At 57.6% G+C, this 18,221-nt stretch overlaps 2 protein-coding genes across 2 annotated transcripts; both read left to right on the top strand.

Annotated features, from left to right (window-relative positions):
* Window positions 1-295: 295 nt before the first annotated feature.
* ID3 (inhibitor of DNA binding 3, HLH protein) lies at window positions 296-1,889 on the top strand. The gene is made up of 3 exons (XM_030964622.1): window positions 296-804; window positions 1,006-1,077; window positions 1,569-1,889. The coding sequence occupies exons 1-2, from the start codon at window positions 484-486 to the stop codon at window positions 1,060-1,062; spliced, it is 378 nt and encodes a 125-aa protein (XP_030820482.1). The 5' UTR covers window positions 296-483; the 3' UTR covers window positions 1,063-1,077; window positions 1,569-1,889.
* A 6,242-nt stretch (window positions 1,890-8,131) lies between these two features.
* E2F2 (E2F transcription factor 2) lies at window positions 8,132-16,517 on the top strand. Its single transcript, XM_030964601.1, has 6 exons — window positions 8,132-8,736; window positions 13,605-13,692; window positions 14,046-14,265; window positions 14,369-14,527; window positions 14,692-14,806; window positions 15,045-16,517. Exons 1-6 carry the CDS (start codon window positions 8,452-8,454, stop codon window positions 15,528-15,530), a joined length of 1,353 nt encoding a protein of 450 aa, XP_030820461.1. The 5' UTR covers window positions 8,132-8,451; the 3' UTR covers window positions 15,531-16,517.
* Window positions 16,518-18,221: the final 1,704 nt, after the last annotated feature.

Raw genomic sequence — 18,221 nt, 5'->3', positions numbered from 1 at the left:
GGACCTGCGTGGTCATGTCATCCCCCGTCGGGCCACCAAGGGTCAATCTGGGGGCCTGGGGGGGAGCGGGGGGGTGAGGTAGAGGAGTTTAAGACTTCATTTATGTGTAGGGGTGGAGTTTGATGCTTCATTGACACTCGGAGGCGGGGTTTAGGGCTTCGTTTACATAAAAGGGAAGAGATTAATGGTTATTTTACATAAAAGGGGGTTGTGTTGCTCAAAATTTGCATGTAGTGGGCGCGGTCAAGTGGCTCTGCCTATATAAAGAGGGCGCGCGTACTTCCCATTTTCCCCGACCCTCTCCGATCTGCCAGCGAAATACGAAAGTTGGGAGTCCAGGGGGGGAGAGTCAAAGCTCTCAGAGCTCCCCTCTTTGGCGGTCTGGTGCTCGAAGGTCCCAGCAAAACCCCCGCTGCCGCAACAGCACCTGAGGCTCCTAGGCATCCTCCCTTCCTGCATCTCCAGACCTGCTCTGAGCCCACCATGAAAGCCATCAGTCCGGTGCGATCCGTCCGGAGCTGCTACGAGGCTGTTTGCTGCCTCTCGGAGCAGAGTTTAGCCATCGCCCGGGGCAGCCACAACAAGAGCCCGGCCTTGGAAGAGCCCATGAACTTGCTCTACGATATGAACGACTGCTATTCTAAATTGCGGGAGCTGGTGCCGGGCATCCCTCAAGGCACCAAGGTGAGCCAGGTGGAGATTCTGCAGCACGTCATAGACTACATCTTCGACCTCCAGATTGTGCTGGAGGAGGGGTCCAAGGGCCGCGACCCCTCCTCCGAGGCCACCCTATTTTCCCTTAAGGTAAGGGTCGCTTCGGACTGGGGGCTAGGTGTGTCGATTTGGGGAGAGAGGATCTGTTAGGTTGGAGGTGATAACAAGTCGGGACAGGGGTGCTGCTGGGTCCCCGAGTGTGTTGGTGGGTCATGGCACGGTGGGGAATGGGGAGGAGTGGGGACCACCAGATGCCGGGGTAATCTTAAGCCCCGTCCCTTCTCTCTGCAGGCGGCTGAACTCGCCTCAGAACTCCGCACCAAAGACGAGAGAAGTTTGTGTCACTAACGCCACCTCCACCAGGTGAGTGTCGCTTCCGATCACCACCGCCACCACCATCCGCAGCCCAGTCCTCCCCTGCCCATGTGCCCACAGCCCAGGTGGCGTCCCGGGGCCCCCTCCCGCCCCCAGCATCAAAATCCCCAGCGGATCGATCCCCAGCAACCCATGCTCCCCTCTCCCTAATTTCCCCTCGCTCCAATTTTTCACCACCCGCAACCCAGTCAACCTCCCCAACCTACCACCGATACCGATCCAAATAATGCAGACCAGTGCTCCCCCTTTCTGCACTCCCCCAAGTCTGCCACCTGAACTCCAGTCTCGAACCAGCACCAACCCACCCCCAGCATCCCCAGCCGGGAGAGAGATACAGTCCCCGAGGAACTTCGTTTCCTGGCTCCCACCCTCTCTTCCCAAATTTCCATCCCCAACTCCACTTACCACCGCACTAATTACCACTATTATTTTTTTCTCCTCCCTCCCCCTCTGTTCTCTCACCTCCCTGTGCCAATTAGCAAACAGGCAGCGAGTGTTGGTTCCTGGTTCGTTATCAGCCGGAGGTAAATAGCAGCTTCCTCCGTGGCGCCGGGCTGTCTGCGACCTACCGGCCCCGGCATCGCCTCCCCCGGGCCCGGGCACCTCGAGTGGGGAGCGGCTGGTTCCGACCCCCCCAGCCTTCCACCGCCAGCATCCCACCCACGGAGCTCAGCATCCCAGCTTGGGACCCGAATTCACATGAGATATTTTTAATGATAGAGTGATGATGAAGCGGAGGTTGTCTGTATATTTTTGGATTATAGCAGCGAGTCCTTTTTTTTAAAGGTGTTTAATGGGATGGCGGGGTGGGGATTAGGGGGCTTTGGGGAAGGGGGGATAAACATCCTTGAGTATGAACTAAACTCTCTGGGGCTGTGGCCTCGTGTATTGTGGAGCTCTATACTAGAGTATAACTTTTTGTACCTTTTGTGCAGGAAGGTGATTTTCTGCGAATATGCCTTGTACTTGCTTTATAAACTTTTTATAAAAGTTAACATTTTTGCATAATAAAAACCAGATAATTTTGATTGGTTTTTCTCCTTCATCGCTGGGATGGAGGGAGCTGGAGTGTGCCTCTGGGAGGGAAAACCCCCTGGAGGGGTGGGAGCCTCCCAAACTTTGATGGGAACTTCTAGGGTTACTGTAGGAATCTCCGTAATTGTGTAATAGCGTTGAAATGTCAGCTCAGGTATGGGAGGAATTAACCCTGGGCTGCCGGCTCCTGGCCGAGGTGGCTGCCAGCTATTTTGTGTGCTGCTGTGCTTACCTGATACTGAAGGAGTGAAGACGGTGCTGCAGCCCCGGGGACCATGTAGAGGTGTAGCTGGAGCCCTGGGAAGAAGGGGAAAATACGCTTTTTTCCACTTTTAGCCATGTGAAAATGGGCTGATAGGTGCCATGACGCTGGATTTGAGCTTCTATTGGGCTGGAAGGGGTGATGCTGCTCCCCTGGGATATACCCCATATGGGTAGAGGAGTTTTTGGACTGCTTTTGCTGCCTCAGGTAGTATTGAGAGAGCAGCCCCTGCCTGGCCCGATCTCCTCGGGGTCAACACTGCAGGGAAGAGGTGTTGGGTGCAAAAATGCTTTTCCCTCCCCTTGGGTAATGCTGTGGTTTCCCTTTGGCCCGGGAGCAGAACAGATGTGACCCCGGGCTGGCTCAGCTGTGGAGCTGGATCATGCTCCCTGGGGAAGGTGTTGGCCTGTACAGGATGAAGTTAAATTGACTTCACCCCCACCTGTAGCACCATCATCTTTATTCCCTGTGCTGGGCTCTGGTTTTGCTGCTGTGGGCTTAGCCAGGCATGATGTTGATCCTGCCCCGTGGCATTGGGGTGTCCCCAGGGGGCTCCAGCATCCAGGGGTGCATCATGGGAAGAGGAGAAAGGAGAAGACACTAGGGTCTCGGAGCACAGAGTGATACAAAGCTACGCCCACACACACTGGCTTCAGCCTCTAATGCTCACAGCGAAAAATTAGCTTTTGCCATCTCCGCTGGTTTTTGGCTCTGGAGGAAAAGGCAAGGGGTGGGTTAGGGGTGAGTGTCCCCACATTCACCTGGGTGTCATGGTCCTCCAGCTGTGCCAGTGCTGATGTGCCAAAGGGATTTAGGTGGGATGGGTGGGAAAAGCATCCTGGGCATGAGCCAGGGGACAGGGATGAGTCTTGGTACCTGGAAGGTGGAGCTTCTTGCAGTGTGAGCACTCCATCCCAGGTCCTAATGGGTCCCTCATCAGAGATGATGGTGGTGGAAATCCTGGACTCATGGGAGCATTAGTAGGCCTACTTTGGGGCAGGAGTTACTTGGAGAAGCGGGGCTAGGATAGGGTGGGAGAAAGCAGTCCTGCTGGGGCTTTTTGGATGGAAATGACACTGGGGAGGTGGAGGGGGACTGCAGTCCCCGGGGAGTGGAGGTGGCCCCTGCCCCTATCCCCTCTCAGGCATCAGGGCAGGGGATTCCCGAGGCCAGGGGCTGTGGGGGTTCGGCAGGGTGTAGGTTCGGCTCTAGCTCCCAAGAAGCCTCCCAGGGCTGTTACCTCCTCCCCCGTGGTGGATGGATCCCGGCGCCTTGCCCGGAACAGCCACCCCGGCATTCCCAGACTCTGGCACAAGCCGTGTTCAGACCCCACTAGTTCTCTGGACTGGGCTGTCAGTGTCCAGTGCTTTCTTCGAAACGCCTCTTACAAAAAAAAAATAGGAACCCCCCACAACTAAAAATAACTGCTGGGACTGGGATTTACCTCGGGGGGTTGATGGGATTATTTACCCCGTGGGGCAGATGGGATTTATCTCGGGGAGAGGATTTACCCCATGCAGCAGATTTATCCTGGCTGTTGTAGGATGCCGATGCTTTCCTGGAAAACCCTGATTTAAAAAAAAAAAAAAAAAAAAAACACGCAGCTAAAAATAGCCGCAAGGGCCGAGATTTACCTCGGGGAGAACAGCTGGAACGAGAAAAATGCTCCTGGCCGAGTAAGCCCGGCGTTACTTTTACCACTTCTACACTGCAGGGGTGGAGAAAAGAGGGTGAGGAGGGCAAAAACGAATACCGGGGGGGTGAGTGGTGAAGGTCGAGCGCGGCCCCGCCGCGGTGCCGGTGGCCCGTGATCCGGCTCGTTCGCCTCTTGGCAAGCGCCGGAGTCTGATGCAATCGCTGCGCTGACGGAGGCGGCGGTTCCCACCTGTATTTGCCATTGTGTGCCCGGAGCTGTTTGCAGGTGTTTGCTGGCGCCGCGCTGTCTGAGCCGCACTTCCCTCCTCCTCCTTCTCCTCCTCCTCCCGCTGCTGCCCCGGCCAAGGCCTGGCCCCGCGGCCCCCCCGCCCGGCTCCGCGCCAGCCGCGCTGACACAGATGCTGCGCGCACACGCGTGACCTTGGCCAGGCGCGCTCACGCGGGGAGGGGGGTTCTGGCCGCTGAGCGTGGGTGTGCATACGCACGTGTGTACTCACATACACTCACTGACACGTGTGGCATGAGCATATTCACATGTGTGTCCATGTATGCACACGTGACTGCATTTGCACGCACCTGTGTGCACTTACACACGTGTTTACAAACACTGACACACGTGTAAGTGCACGTCGCACGGGCAGATGTGCATACATGACTGTGTTCAGTTACACACAGCTATGTGCACTCACACATGTGTATTCAGATGCTGACACGTGTCCAGGCACACTCACACACGTGCATGCATTTACACCCATGCTCGTAAATACTTACAATACACCTACGGGCACTGACACATGTCTGTGCACGCTTAAAATACAGGCACACTTATGTGGTGTGGTATGTGGTGCATATATGCATACATGGGTGCACTTACACACGTGCCTACACACGTGTGCATGTATGCACAGGAGGGCTCATCCTGCAAACCAACCCGCGTAGGGGCTCGGCACCCCCTTGGTTGGACCCCCCAGAGATGCTGCGGAATTAGAGGAAGCTATTCCTCCTCCCTCCCCATCCCCGTCGTGGTAGCCAACCCGCTTGTTCCTGTCAGCCCTTGTCTTCCCTCTCCCACAGGTGACATCAGGGCTTTGTCCCACAGTGGGACTGAGGCTTCACGCACGTCCCAAAATCTGCCAGGGACGAGGGAGGGTGGATCCGCAACGGTGCGGGCCCCGCAGCCGCGACTCGCTGCTGCCGTCTCCAGGGCAGAGGAAGAAGAGCCCGGCTCACCGGGAAGGTTCTCCCCTCGGGAGGATCTGGGATTTCAGATTTCCTCTGGTGTACCCTTGGAAACGACCAGGATTTCCCCCGATGCCTATCCCGGCAAGATTTGGGATCTCTTCTGCTGTTCTCCTAGTGAAGGATCAGGACCTTCTCTGATGCCCTTCCAGAAAGGACTGGGACCTCCTCTGTTGCCCCCGTTGCAGGCACAGGGATGTGTGGCATTGGGCTATGGGGGCTGCTGGCCACCTGTGCTTGCCTAGTGGCCCATCACATGCTCCTTGGACAGTTGTTCCCCCCAGTCTGGGCAGAGCCATAGGGCAGCAGCACCCCTTGTACCCTCTGTCTCCTGGGAATGTTCCTTGGGGAGGAAAATTAGGGGATGGGATCTCATTTGGGGTCCACAGCCCAGCTTCAGCCCCCTGCTTTTGGGATATAGTCAACCTCCTCCTTGTGCTCTGCATCCTGATGAGGTCCCTCACCTCCAAGCTGAATATGCAAAAGAATTTCCAGATCCTGAGGTGAGCGATGGTGTGGGGGCTGTAGCCCTAAGCCTCTGGTGGTGCCCTCTCGGTCTGGGCAGAGATGCAGTGGCCCAGGTGTAGCGCCACTATTCCATGTGCTGAATCTGCACTGGGAAAAACAACATAATTTCTTGTTCTTCGCCATCAGCTCTTCACCCTGCTTTTGGGGTGCAGTTCAGACCCTCCCAAGACCCTCAGGGGAGAAGCTAGGAGAGGTCTCATGGCTCCTCCTCTCACTATGGCCAGAGCAGTGATGGGATCTCTCACCTTGCTCCAGGGTGAGGAGGCTGGTCAGGGGGCTGATTAGGGGTGTTTCAGGCCATCCACGAGGTCATTCCAGACCTCTGTAACATGACAGAGTGAGATAAATAGTCTCTAAGGTCCTTTCCAATCTGAACCCCTCTGGCTTGTAGGGTGGAAGCTGGTGCAGGGCCTGTCCTTCTGGACACCTTGGTGTCACACGAAGATACAAATCTGTGTCTTCCAGTTTGGGAGAGGACTTTGCTGGTGGAAAGCCATGGCTGTAAAAGGCTTATTGAGCAAATATTGGGTAGTGGTAAACATGCCCTTGACTCACAGCACAGCACAGCTGAGGGGATGAGGGCCAACAAGTTTTCCCACCTTCTGGGTCAGCCCTTACCCCAGTGAGGTCACATTACCAACATGTGGGGACGTCACCTCTGCTTTGCCCAAACTGGAGGATTTGAGGACACAAGCTGCCAGGCCCACCCCACATCCCAGTGTCCTTATCCCAAGGGTCACCCACTGGAGCGAGCCCAAGGCAGGCAACTGACACAAATTCATCCACACTGCTGGTCCTGGCCTTGTCTTTGTGCGCTGGGATCAGGACAGCATTTGCCTTCTTCCCACAGAGAGGAAGAAGAAGGTCTGGGTGGATTGATTTGCCAAGCTCCTGGCACAGGGGTTGCACGGCCCAGCTGGGGTAGCATCGCTGCAGCCAGGCCTTTTGTTCTGCCTCAAAGTCTCGCACGGTGGGAGGCAAATGTCTATCCTTGATCCAAGGCTCCTGGCACATTTCTAGGTGCATCTTCCAGCTGAGTGTCCGTCCTTGTCCATAGCAGAGGCCATGCCCAGCACGTGTATCCATCTGTCTGTATTCCAGGAGGCTTCTTCACACAAAAGTCCATCTCTGCACATGATTATCCTTATCCCAACCTGAGCACGGAGTTGGCTCTTCCTGGAGAGGAGAATGATGGAGAGAAGAAAAATGGGGAGGAATGAATGGGTGGAGGCATTTGTCTCCATTACCAACCAGGTAATGGAAACAAATCAGGGAATGGAGAGGAACCAGGGGACAGAGACAAACAAGGTGATAGAGAGGGATGAAGGGAAACCAACTGCTGTGGCTTGGTGGCCTCAGCTGAATTAAACCCCGACCTGTCTCAGTGGCTGTGGTGGCCTTTTATTGGTGCCAGTAAGGGTCAGAGTTGCCCTCGCTCAGGGGTTTGCCATTGCCTCGGTGATTCCTGCTACTGCCGCACTCTGAAATACCCTGTAGGCCAGCTCGGCTGCCCTTCATCCCCTTTTTCTCTCTCCACTTAGCCAGAAAGACCTGGTGCATTCATTCCAAGGACATGGGTGGGGTGCATGTGGAGCAACGGGTGGCGGGTTGAATTAACTATGAGTGAACCAGGGGCCAAATCTCCTCATGCTGAGTCCCTCTGAGATCCCTGCCCTCCCTCAACAGCACTGTCGTCTGCAGGGTGAGGAGGTGCCTGACAGCCTCTGGCTGGTGGAGGCCAAAATTTTTGTTTTAAATAGAGGTGGCTCCCTCTCCTCTACCCTGGGTTGCTGTAACTGGGGATAGGGGTGGGGGAGCGATGGGAAGAGTGGGATAAGGATGAGAAGATGAGGACTGGGGCTTGATGGAGATAAGAGATGGTGAGGAATGCGGGACGATGGGGTTGGAGGGTCGCAGCCCCCAGGGTGGACCCCACCAGATTGATGGGGGGGGGGGGAGTATCTTCGAAAAAATAAGTAACAGAAAATGTATCCTAGTCCTGATCCCCAACGCAAAGCCCCCCACCCTCAAAACAGGCACACCTACCCCCAGCAGGTGGTCTCAAGAAGGCCCCTCCCCTTATTTGCATCGATGACCCCACCCGCCGCGCGGCCGCTTTAAGGTCCCTCCCGGCCGCAGCGGAGAGGCGGGGCCACGGCGGCGACAGCCAATCAGCAGGCGGCGTTTTCCGCGGGAATTCCGAATTTCGCGGCACGGGTTTTGGCGCTTTAAAAAAAAACGGAAAAAAAAAAGACCAAAAAAAAAAAAAAAAAAAAAAAAAAAAGAAGCGCTCGGGACCGGGCGCGATCGGGCGGGAGTGGAGCCGGGCGCGGGGGGCCCGGCCCAGGCGGGGCCGCTCTCCGGCCGCCCCGGCCCCATACGGCCCCAGTGCGGCTGATTTTTGGGGCCAAAAGCGAATTTTCCGCCGGTTTCGGCGGCATCGCCGCCGCATTCGTCTCTGCGGGTTTTTCGGGGGCAATTTGGGGACCGGCCGGTGACATCGCCCGCCGTAACGCCTTCTCGGCCTTCTCGCTCCCCCAAAATGCCACGGCTGAGATTGTGACCCCCCGCTCCCGGCTACGGAATCGCGGGCTGCTCCTGCCCCCTTCCCCGGGCCGGGCTTCTCAGAAAAGGACTTTGCAATGCTGCGGGTCCCCAGGGGAGTGTCCCCTTCCCCGGGGAGGGGGGGTACCGCCCTCCCGCCCCCCCCTCCCCACCGCCACCCGAAGAAGGTCATGTCAGTGATGGTCTCCTGTGATCCGGGGGCTCCCAGCCGGGGCAGCCCCCCTTTATCCGCAGGCTGTTTCACCCAGGTCTACACGCCAGCGGCTGTCAGCACCCCCGCTTCGCGGGGCGGGCGCCTCTGTGACACCCCCCAAGGCCCCGAGCTCAGGACCCTCTGTTCGGCCTCGGCGGGACGGCTGCCGGTAAGATGTCTGCATCCCGTCTCTTTCTTGGGTGTTGCTCCAGGGGCACGGGAGGCTGGGGATGGTGCTGGGTGGGGAGCAAGGGGTGAGTGACCTCAGCATGTACAGCCCCCTCTCAAATTTTGCAGCTTATATCGGAGTCTGCACCCTCTAACGTGTCTTTCTGGGAGCGGGGGAGGGTGAGGTCTGAAATCAGAAGTCGCAGTGAAATGGCTCAGATGTTTCTCAACTTCCCCTTGCCCCTGCGTGCCCGCGGCTCCAGCTTCCGCCTCTTGGCCTTTTTTGGCCTCATTTCTTTTCTCCAGCTTGCAAAAAGTCTGGGTTGTGCCTCGACACCCAGTCAGCAATCCCAGGCGCTTTGAGAAGCCCTTTCTATGGTGGGAAATGAGGAATGGGTACAGGCAGAGCCCCTGCCTGATCTGGGCGGGGGGCAACAGCCGTACCCACTGGCTCTCCCCACTTTGGAGCTGTAATCCCCAGAGGTGACCCGGGCAGGTGGGGGGACACAGAACAGGGGTTGCTTTCTAACCTTGGTTTCTTCCCGTGGCTACAGTGGGCTGGCAACATCAGCTTTTTGGGAGGGGTCTCATCCTCCATGGATCACCCCAAGGCTTTATAGCTCAGACCCTGGTGCTGGGAGTTGGGTAGGGGGTTGCTGTCCCATATCCCTGCCGCCAAGCCGCGGGGTCACGGTTGTGTTTATAAAGCCCAACAGTAAGCTACAAAGCTACCCCTAAACGGAGAAAGTGAGACACAAGCCGGGTGCTGGCCCCGTGCCCATTGTCAGGGCACACAGGAGGCTCTGCCCAGCGTGTCCCTGCTCCCGGAGGGCCCCCTCTGAGTCGTCGGCCCCGCCAGCAGCTGGCATTTAATTCCTGCCTGCTGCAGCCTGGGCACACATCCAGCCCTCACTGTGAGCCTCTGTTTTCCTCGGTCCTGGGAGGGATCCCAGACCCCACTAACACTGATTTAGTGTTCCCAAAGCTTGATTGATTTATTTATTCCTCTCCCGCCCCCTCCCCTTTTCCCAATCCCTGATGCTTGGTGCCAGCTGGGGACATTGCTGCAGCGGAGGGAGAGGGAGTGTCCTTGCATCCCCCTTTGTGCCATGGCTGGGGGGCTGGATGCGGCTGTTTCGAGTCCCATCCCGGGGGACTTTGGGACCACCTGTCTCCTCTCCGGCCTCTTTGTCTCCAAACTGTGCGAGACATCCTGCATTGCCAAGGTCTGTTGTTTAAGAAGACACCATCATTTCTGCCCCCTCCCTTAAAAACACCCCACAGACTCCCAGTACCATTTCTGTGGACGTGAAGAGCTGGTTTTGGGCTAGTGGCCCCTTTGTCATCATCATCATCACCCACTCCAGTGCTCAGGGTACTCCTTCCTGCCACTGTCCCCTAAATGTGGCTGGGGAGTGGCCTGGGGGTCTTGTGTTACACTTGGGACATGAAGCGCTTGTCCTTAAGTGACATCTGGGATGAAGAGGTTTTGGGCTAACTGCCTCTTTGTCATCACCACCATCATCACCCACACAAGGAGATGTTCCGTGTGCAGCTGCCCACAGCTATCCCTTGAGCAGGGTCTGGGGGCTCATGTGACAACTGGGGACACAACACGCTCCTCTCTCCCCCTTGGCGGCTTTGGAGAGGCATTGCCCCCTCTCCCCACTTCCTGCAGCCATTATCCCATTTGCGATGCTGAAGATATTGTTTCCAGCCCCAGTATGGCACTCAGAGCCCTGACAGCTGGGGTTCCTGCTGCACACACCCTGTTTATGGCACAACCTTTGTGTGCAGAGCCGAGGCAATCAGATACCAGCGTTTCCTCCCAGGTCCCAAGCTGGGCAATTGCAGCCGCTCCTAACGGCTATGTGCCACATGAGTGATCTGGGATCACATGGAGGAGCCTATCACGCCACGGGAAAGCAGGATGGGTTGTCTCTCACCGTCCGAAAAAGCCTTATACTTACCGTACTCTCCAATTTGAGGGTTCTGGAGTAATTAAATGTGTTTTCCTTCAGGGAAAAAGGTGTATTTTGGAGTGGTTTTAGCCCATGCCAATCTCATCGTCAGTGTTTGCCCATGTCTGGTGTCTATAGGGGCTTAGGGCTATGCAAGAGCACTGGAGAGAGGGGTGTTTCTGCCGTGGGATCCCAGCTCCTCACCCTGAACAGGGACAAGAGTCCTCTGTGGTTCTGAATGAGCTGGCAGGGCTGAGCCATCTGTGCAAAGAGCACCCAAGACTGGCAGCCCCTGTGGGTGCTGGGTTGTGGGAGAACCTGCTCAGCAGCCCCCCAGATTCTACAGGGGTGACATAGTCCCATCCCACCTTGATCCCATCAAAGGGTTTTCTGCGTAGGCAAAAGGGGGGATTTTTGGGGGAGGGATGGGTGCGGAAGTGGTGATTGTGCTGCTGCCCTTGGAGAGGCTTGTTTGGCTATGGCTTTTAAAGCTCCTCTCTACCGGGAAACATCTCCCAGGGTGGGGCTGTTGGAGGGGATGCAGATGTTGGGTGCACCCCAGAGTAGGGAGCAGCACCTGGGCTGAGGGTACTGTCTGCTTCTCCAGTGCATAGTGTTCTCACTGTCTCCCAGACCTGGGATCAGCCTCCATTCCCCTGTCTGCCTCTTGTGCACTACTAGCCCTCAGCCACTCCAAGGTAGTGAGGGACCCACCCTGCTGTCTGACCCAGCAGCCCCTCAGCACAAGCAGCAGGATCCTGGAGTGGCCCTTGGCGCCCAGCCCCGGGCGCTCGCGTTCCCACGCCCCCGGTGAAAGGGGGAACGGGGGGAGCCCCGTGAAGGGCCGGGCAGAGCCCGGGCAAGCCCGGAGAAGGCAGCGGATGCTGCTGAAAGGGAAGGTTGGCAGGAGGAGCCCTCCGCGGGGGGGTGAGGGATGCTCTGATGCTTGGGCTGGGCTCAGGGTGTAGCCCCTGGCGCCAGGGCTGGGCTCAGGGCTGCTTGGCAGGCAGAGCTGGCAGGGGGCCCAGCCTGCCCCCTCATTGCCTTATATACAGCCGAAATTTTGGGGTCAAGCCTGATTTCCCACCCCCACCACCATATTGCGTGTAGATGGTATGTTCCCACATCCTGGGGAGCCATGGCTGGGGGCTGGCAAGTGGTGTGGGGTGGTCCTGCCACATCTTGAGGGAGTCTTCGGGTGTGATCCCTGTTCCCCTACCTACTCTGGTTCATCTCCCTCCCCCCTTGCCCCAGTGCTGGTAGGGTACTGGGAGCCCCTCGCTGTGCCCCACTCAGCTGTTGTGTGCCTAATCCTGCCCAGCTCGGGGGATGGCAGCTGGGTCACAAGAGTGAGCCCCTTGTCCATTGTCCCTTGCTGGTGGGTCCCGGAACTCAGGGTCCTGCCGCTGTCTGAGCCCACCAAACCCCCAAAACAGCACCTGGGGAAGCAGGGGTCCCCTTTATCCCCTCCTACATGGGGACGGGGGATTCGGGGGCTTTGGAGGTCTCTGGAAACACCAGGACCTGCTGTGGGTTGCTCTGTGCCTCAGTTTCCCTGTGGCTTGGGGTAGGTGGGGTGCAGCTGATCTCCCCAACAGTGATGGGAATATACATTGGCCATGGCCATCCATGCTGGAGAAGCAAGGGATACCGGCGGGGGGGCAGGGTGCTGGCAGATGGATGGGGTCTTATCTGAGGCAGGTGTTTCCCATGCGCTCAGCATTAACTGTTGTGGCGCCGGCAGCTGCGGGGCAGATCTGGGGCCACGAGGCTGGGGTTGGAGGCAAGTTCACTGGGAAAAACCTGCTCGGGGAAGGGTGGGAGGGAACAGATTCCCACAGGAGCTCGGGACCAACCTGGCTTCCTCGAGGGGGGAGGAAAACAGCCCCTGGCGTCTCTCCCGCCAGCCCCCTCGGGTGGGAACGAGGCCGAGGTGCCCAACCCTTCCCTGCACAGTGCATTGTGCTCCCAAGGGAGCCGCCGTCAGAGCCGGCACAGGGACCTGGGTGCCATGCGGGACGTACTGGGGGGGACCCTGTGGGACAGCCCGGCCTGGGAGCAGGTACTGCTGGGGGGTTGGGATGGGGCTGGGAGGCTTCTTTTTGCTGCTGAGCCAAAGCATTCCCCCACAAATCACCCTGCGCATGTGTGTGGGTGTGAAGGGGTCTTGGGGGATTTGTTTGTATTGGTGGGGGGGGTTGGTGACACCCTCCAGTTCTCCTGTGGATTTACTCTGCTGTATTTCTCCCTGGGGCCCTTTGCCCAAGTGCTTCTCAGGGTTCCTTTGGGGGGTTTCAAGGAGCTGCTTGCCGTGGTAAGGGGACAGCAGGTGCAGGGATGTTTGTCTCCCCTCCCAGAACCCAGCATATCTCCCTCACCCCAGTTTCCCTCCAGCTGCATACACGTGTCCAGGGGTCCCGGGGGGGCTGAACCCAGCTGGTCCCAGGTGTGCTGGTGGCAGCTGGGTGCCCTCGGCTGCCTCAACCATGACCCGGTGGGAGGGGGGAAGTGAAATCCTGCACCCCAGTGGGCCGGGTGGGAGGGTGAGAATCTGGCTTTGGAGCTGCTGCATTCCCAGGGATCAGCCCATGGAGCCCTGCCAGGAGCTGGGGGTGAGGGGGAATCCCAGTGGGTTCCCTGTGACTTGCCAGGGTGTGCAGGAAGTCATGGAGGGTGACGGGTCCCCTCATCTCCTCTCTGTCCAGTTCTCCCAGTGGCCTCTCACCTCACTGCTGGGTGCTGCTGTGCCCCTTCCCAAAAGGAGTATTGCAACTGGATGAGCCTCTTGCAGGATTCCCTCACCCCAGGATGTGGCACCTGGGGCTTGGCTGATGGTCCTGGGGCAGTGTGGGGAAATCAGAGAGGTGTCTGGCTTGGCCACAATGCAGGGTTTTCTCTCATGCTCCAGGCCAAGAGGAAGCTGGACCTGGAGGGCCCTGAATTTCGCACGCCCAAGGGGAAGGGCTGGACACTGGCACAGGTCCCCAGCCCCAGGAGTAAGTGATGTGGGGTGAGATGGGGCAGGGGAAGCTGGGGGGAGCAGACCCCGCTTCTCTTCCCTCTTAGAACCATGTCCCCTCTGGCACTACCTCATGTCACCTCCAGCCCATATCCCACACGAAGGAGAGGATGGAGGGGGGTCTCTCAAGTCCAGCCCAGTGATACCTCCATCCCACGGGCCTGGCTAAGGAGAGGATGGGGAGATCTCTTGTCTCCAACCCTATATAATCTCTGTCCCAGATCTGACACTAAAGAAAGGAAAATGTGGCCTCTCATGTCTAGCCCCATGTCACCTCCATCCCACATCCCAAATTTAGGAGAGGATGGGGGGTCTCTTGTTTCCCCACAGCCCCCAAGTCTCCCGGGGAGAAGACTCGCTATGACACCTCACTGGGGCTGCTCACCAAAAAATTCATCCATTTGCTGAACGAGTCTCCCGACGGTGTTGTGGATCTGAACCGGGCTGCCGAGGTGCTGGAGGTCCAGAAGCGTCGCATCTACGACATCACCAACGTACTGGAGGGCATCCAGCTCATCCGCAAGAAATCCAAGAACCACATCCAGTGGATGTAAGTGATGGGACACAGGGATGGGGCAGGGTGGGGGACACGTGGCCTGGGGACACATGTAGGGTGTGCTGTGCCATCACTCAGATGCCATCTCCATTGGCAGGGGGACAGGGATCTTTGAGGATGCAGCAATGGTGGCGAAGCAACAAGTGCTGCGTGAGGAACTGGCCGAACTGGTTAGGACAGAGAGGATGCTGGACCAGCTCGTGCAGGACTGTGCCCTGCAGATCCAGCAGCTGGCTGAAAATGAGTCCAACCAGAGATATCCTTCCTGAGGGAGATGGGAGGGAGGGCAGGGTCTTGGGCATCTCTCTGAGCCCCTTCTCCTCCAGCTGTATTCCCCTGGGCTTGGGGGGTGTTTGGAGGGATGCAATGGTTATGTCCTGCTTACAGCCCCTCCTTTTCCTATACCTCATCCCTGTCCACGCTGGCATATGTCACCTACCAGGACCTCCGTGCCATCAGCAGGTTCCAGGAGCAGACGGTGATTGCTGTGAAGGCTCCCCCTGAGACGCAGCTGGAGGTGCCAGACTTCAGCCAGGTGCGTGTGGGTGCTGCTGGATCCGTGACACGCTCGATGGGTCCCTCTGGGTATCCCAAGGACACAGCCCAGCATGACCCTGAGTGGTTTTGGGGCGTCTCCATGGGGCTGTTTGACCCTGAGCTGGTCCTTCAAGGGTTGCAATGCCCCAGTTGGATCCCTCATGGGTTGGGGCTAGTGGAGTTGGATATGGGTGACCTTCTGGGTGCCCCCCCTGAGCCTTATTCTGCCCTCCCAGGAGAACTTCCAGCTCTACTTGAAGAGCACCAACGGCCCCATCGAGGTGTACCTCTGCCCAGAGGAAATCATGGAGGAAAGCCCCACCAAGGACCACCCTGTCCCCTCTGCTGTCACTTCCCCACAGGACCACTCCGTACCCCTTTGCCTGACAAACAGCTCCCCATCAGCCACACAGCCACTCCACCCCATCTCCCAGAGCTGGGGCAGCACAGGAACTCCTCTCTCACCCCCATCTCTGCCTCTCCTCATCCAAGGGGGACCCAGCTCACTGCTGGAGATGGAGCCTGGGCTCCTGGGCTCCCCTGCCCACCTTCTGCAGCAGACAGAGGACCAGCTGCCATGCACCCCCTCCCGCCTGGACCTGGGACCCTTCGTTGCTTTCTCACCCCCTCTGGAACAGGATGACTATCTCTGGGGACTTGAGGGCGAGGGTGTCACAGACCTCTTTGAGACATATGACCTGGGAGACCTGCTGAAGCACTGAGTGTCCTCCAGTCCCCATTGCCTTTGTTCCCTCTGGCCACTTGTGTCCTGAGCATGTGGAATCTCTGTGGGGTGACTGGAGAGATTGGGGTATGTTGGGGAGTACTGGGTTTTCTGAGGATTGGGGGGAGAGGGGGCCTTGTGTTGCTCACCCAGTGTGGCTTCTCTGCACTTTCCTGGGTTGGTTGTCACCTCACTGGGCTCTGAGAGTGCCTTGTGATCCATCCAGGACCCATTCCAGCATCTCCCAATAAATCCATGGTGCACCGATGCTTCCCACCATAACCTCCCACCACCCTGGGCATGCTGGTAGACTGGGAGTGCCTTTGGATGCCCCACATGGGTTAGGGGTGCCCTTGGGTGGCAGAGAAGCTTCTGCCCAGAATGGGCTGTGCCATGGTTTGGGGTCACTCCAGTTGCTCCTCAGTTAAACTGGTTCTTCACAGTCACAACAGGTCATTTCCAGTGGCATTTTCCCCATCACGGCTGGAATATCCTTAAAAAACCATTGAGGCAGCAAAGCTGAAGTCATTGGGTGAGGGAAGGATGAAGCTCTGGCAAATCTCTGGCCACATTTGGAGCCATATTCCCTGAGGGGCTGCAGCCCCTCTGCCCCAGTGCGCACCAGCCCCCTCCAGCCTCCTGGAGTTGCTGGTGCTGGCAGTATCAAAACTGGAATATACTGGGAAGAGGTATGCCTGGGGGAGGCGATGACCTCCAGAGAGGAGCTTGGGAAACAGCTTGGGACAAGCCCTGGGACATGGGGTAGGATAGGGCTTTTAACTGTAGCATTCTTTGCTAAATATCTGTAATTATTGCACTGTATTTATCCGGGTTCCCCCTTTGGTGTGGGGCTGGCAGGGCTGGGAGGGGTTGGATTTGTCAGTGGGTCTATTTAAGTTGTCCTTCCTTGGGTTGTTGGTGCTCCTGTAGGTTGGCTCAAGAGATGGTGTGGGTGAGAATATGTTTTGGCCTGAATAAACTTGTGGCACTTGGTGTTTTCTGCCCAGGCGGGGTTGAAATAAAATAAAATTTTGGTTTTATAAAGGGCTGTTTTCCTCTAAGCAGCAAAATGTTGGAACGGTTTGGCTGGAGAGAGGAGCTGAGCTGGTTTTGCTCCTGTTTCAATGGCCTGGTTTGGGGCTTTTTAACGGGCCAGCCTGCTCTGTAGGCACTTGTAGAGAAGGGGTTGGAGATGAAGCTTTGACTGGAGTGAGGAGAATGAGTCTGACCTGCTCAGATCGGTGATTTCCAGCCCAAATCTGGCTGGGATGAGCTTTTGCCTGAGCTAGAGCCCCTCCAAACAGGAGTGTGGGAAAAGCCCCACCAGGGCTGGGGGTCAGCTCCCTATGGATCTTGGGGCTGGGTGGGCTTGTGCGCCCCTATTTGGGGTCTGCAGAGCAAGATCCTGGGGGAGCTGTGTCCATGTAAAGTCCTTCCCCATGTGTCTCCTGTGACCTGGGGATGCCACCAGTGCTGGTGGCAAAGTGATGGTCAGTGGTACCAGGTGATGTCCTGTGGCATGTGGTGGTACCCGAGTGATCCCTGGTGGTACCCAGTGATGGCTGATGGCACCTGGTGATGTGTCGTACCCGGGATCGTGGCACGCGTTGGCGTTGCATAGTCTGGTGATGTGGAGGAGGAGGAGGAGGACAGCCCCGGGCCAGGTGAGCAGGGCGAGGGGCACAGAGGCCACATCCCCCGTGGAGATGAGTGTCCCACCGCACGAAAGGGGATCCCCCTGCGCAGTTTGCCCCCGCCCGCGCAGTCCCCAGGCCAGCCAGGAGGTGGCAGGGCCACACCGGCCAAGGGACCGCAGGTACCCCGGGGGCAGCGGGGGGATCGGGGGCTGCCTGTCCGCTCAGAGGCTCTTACCCCAAATCCCTGCTGCTCCAGTCCTGCCTGGGCTGCAGCCTTTTAACCCTCTGCCTGCCAGAGCCCTGCCGAGGGAGACGTCCTGGGAGCTTGGCAGATGTTGATTGCTCCCAAACGGAGGGAGGACACCCCAAACCGTGGGCTCGCCTACCTGCCGGTGCCAGAGACGTGGAATCTTTCAAGCGTAGCTGTTCACCCAAGGCTTGTGATGGCTCTTCCTGTACCCCAGTCCCTCTCAGCGCCTCAGTAACAGTGTGTTAGAGGAGGACTTGGGCTGGCCCTGGTTAGGCACATACCTGTTTTACTGAGCCCCACTCCTAGCTCAGTAAAAGAAAGGGTCGAGGGTCTGATTCACCATGGGTGAGCAGTGCAAGGGGCATGGGGAGGGGTCTGCAAAGCCCCCTTGCACCCATGCTGGCTGTTGTATTGCATCTGGCCTTGCTCTGGTGATGTCAGCATAGACGCCTGGCGTCTCTCATGGCAAACCAGTCACAGTGAGGCTTTTTGCCCCTTTCTGTTCCAGTTTGTCACCAACCCCAGCCCTGCAGAGGAATTTGCTCGGTGTCTGTTCAACCTAATTGCCTGCACCTGGGGTGCCCTGGCTTCCCCATCCTCCATGAAGAGCAAATAAACAGGAATGGGACACCAAATTCAGTTGAGAGGTGAGACAAATGAGGGTACGGGAAAGGGAACAAAGAGGTCACCTCCAGCGGGACAAAAAGCCAAAGGCTCCAGTAGTTATCCCCTGTCCAAGGATTGTACCCTCACGGTCCTAGGAAGGGCAGGGTGGGATCGACCTCCAGTTAAACCGGTGTTT

Source organism: Camarhynchus parvulus, chromosome 23 (assembly GCF_901933205.1).
Source record: "Camarhynchus parvulus chromosome 23, STF_HiC, whole genome shotgun sequence".
NCBI classification, from domain to species: domain Eukaryota; kingdom Metazoa; phylum Chordata; class Aves; order Passeriformes; family Thraupidae; genus Camarhynchus; species Camarhynchus parvulus.
This window is presented reverse-complemented; position numbering and strand designations above follow the sequence as displayed.

Coding starts and splice junctions, on each gene's coding strand:
- ID3 (XM_030964622.1), top strand. CDS start 484: ATGAAAGCCATCAGTCCGGTGCGATCCGTCCGGAGCTGCTACGAGGCT. Junction 805..1,005: donor CCACCCTATTTTCCCTTAAG/GTAAGGGTCGCT, acceptor TTCTCTCTGCAG/GCGGCTGAACTCGCCTCAGA.
- E2F2 (XM_030964601.1), top strand. CDS start 8,452: ATGCTGCGGGTCCCCAGGGGAGTGTCCCCTTCCCCGGGGAGGGGGGGT. Junction 13,693..14,045: donor ACAGGTCCCCAGCCCCAGGA/GTAAGTGATGTG, acceptor GTTTCCCCACAG/CCCCCAAGTCTCCCGGGGAG. Junction 14,266..14,368: donor AAGAACCACATCCAGTGGAT/GTAAGTGATGGG, acceptor CTCCATTGGCAG/GGGGACAGGGATCTTTGAGG.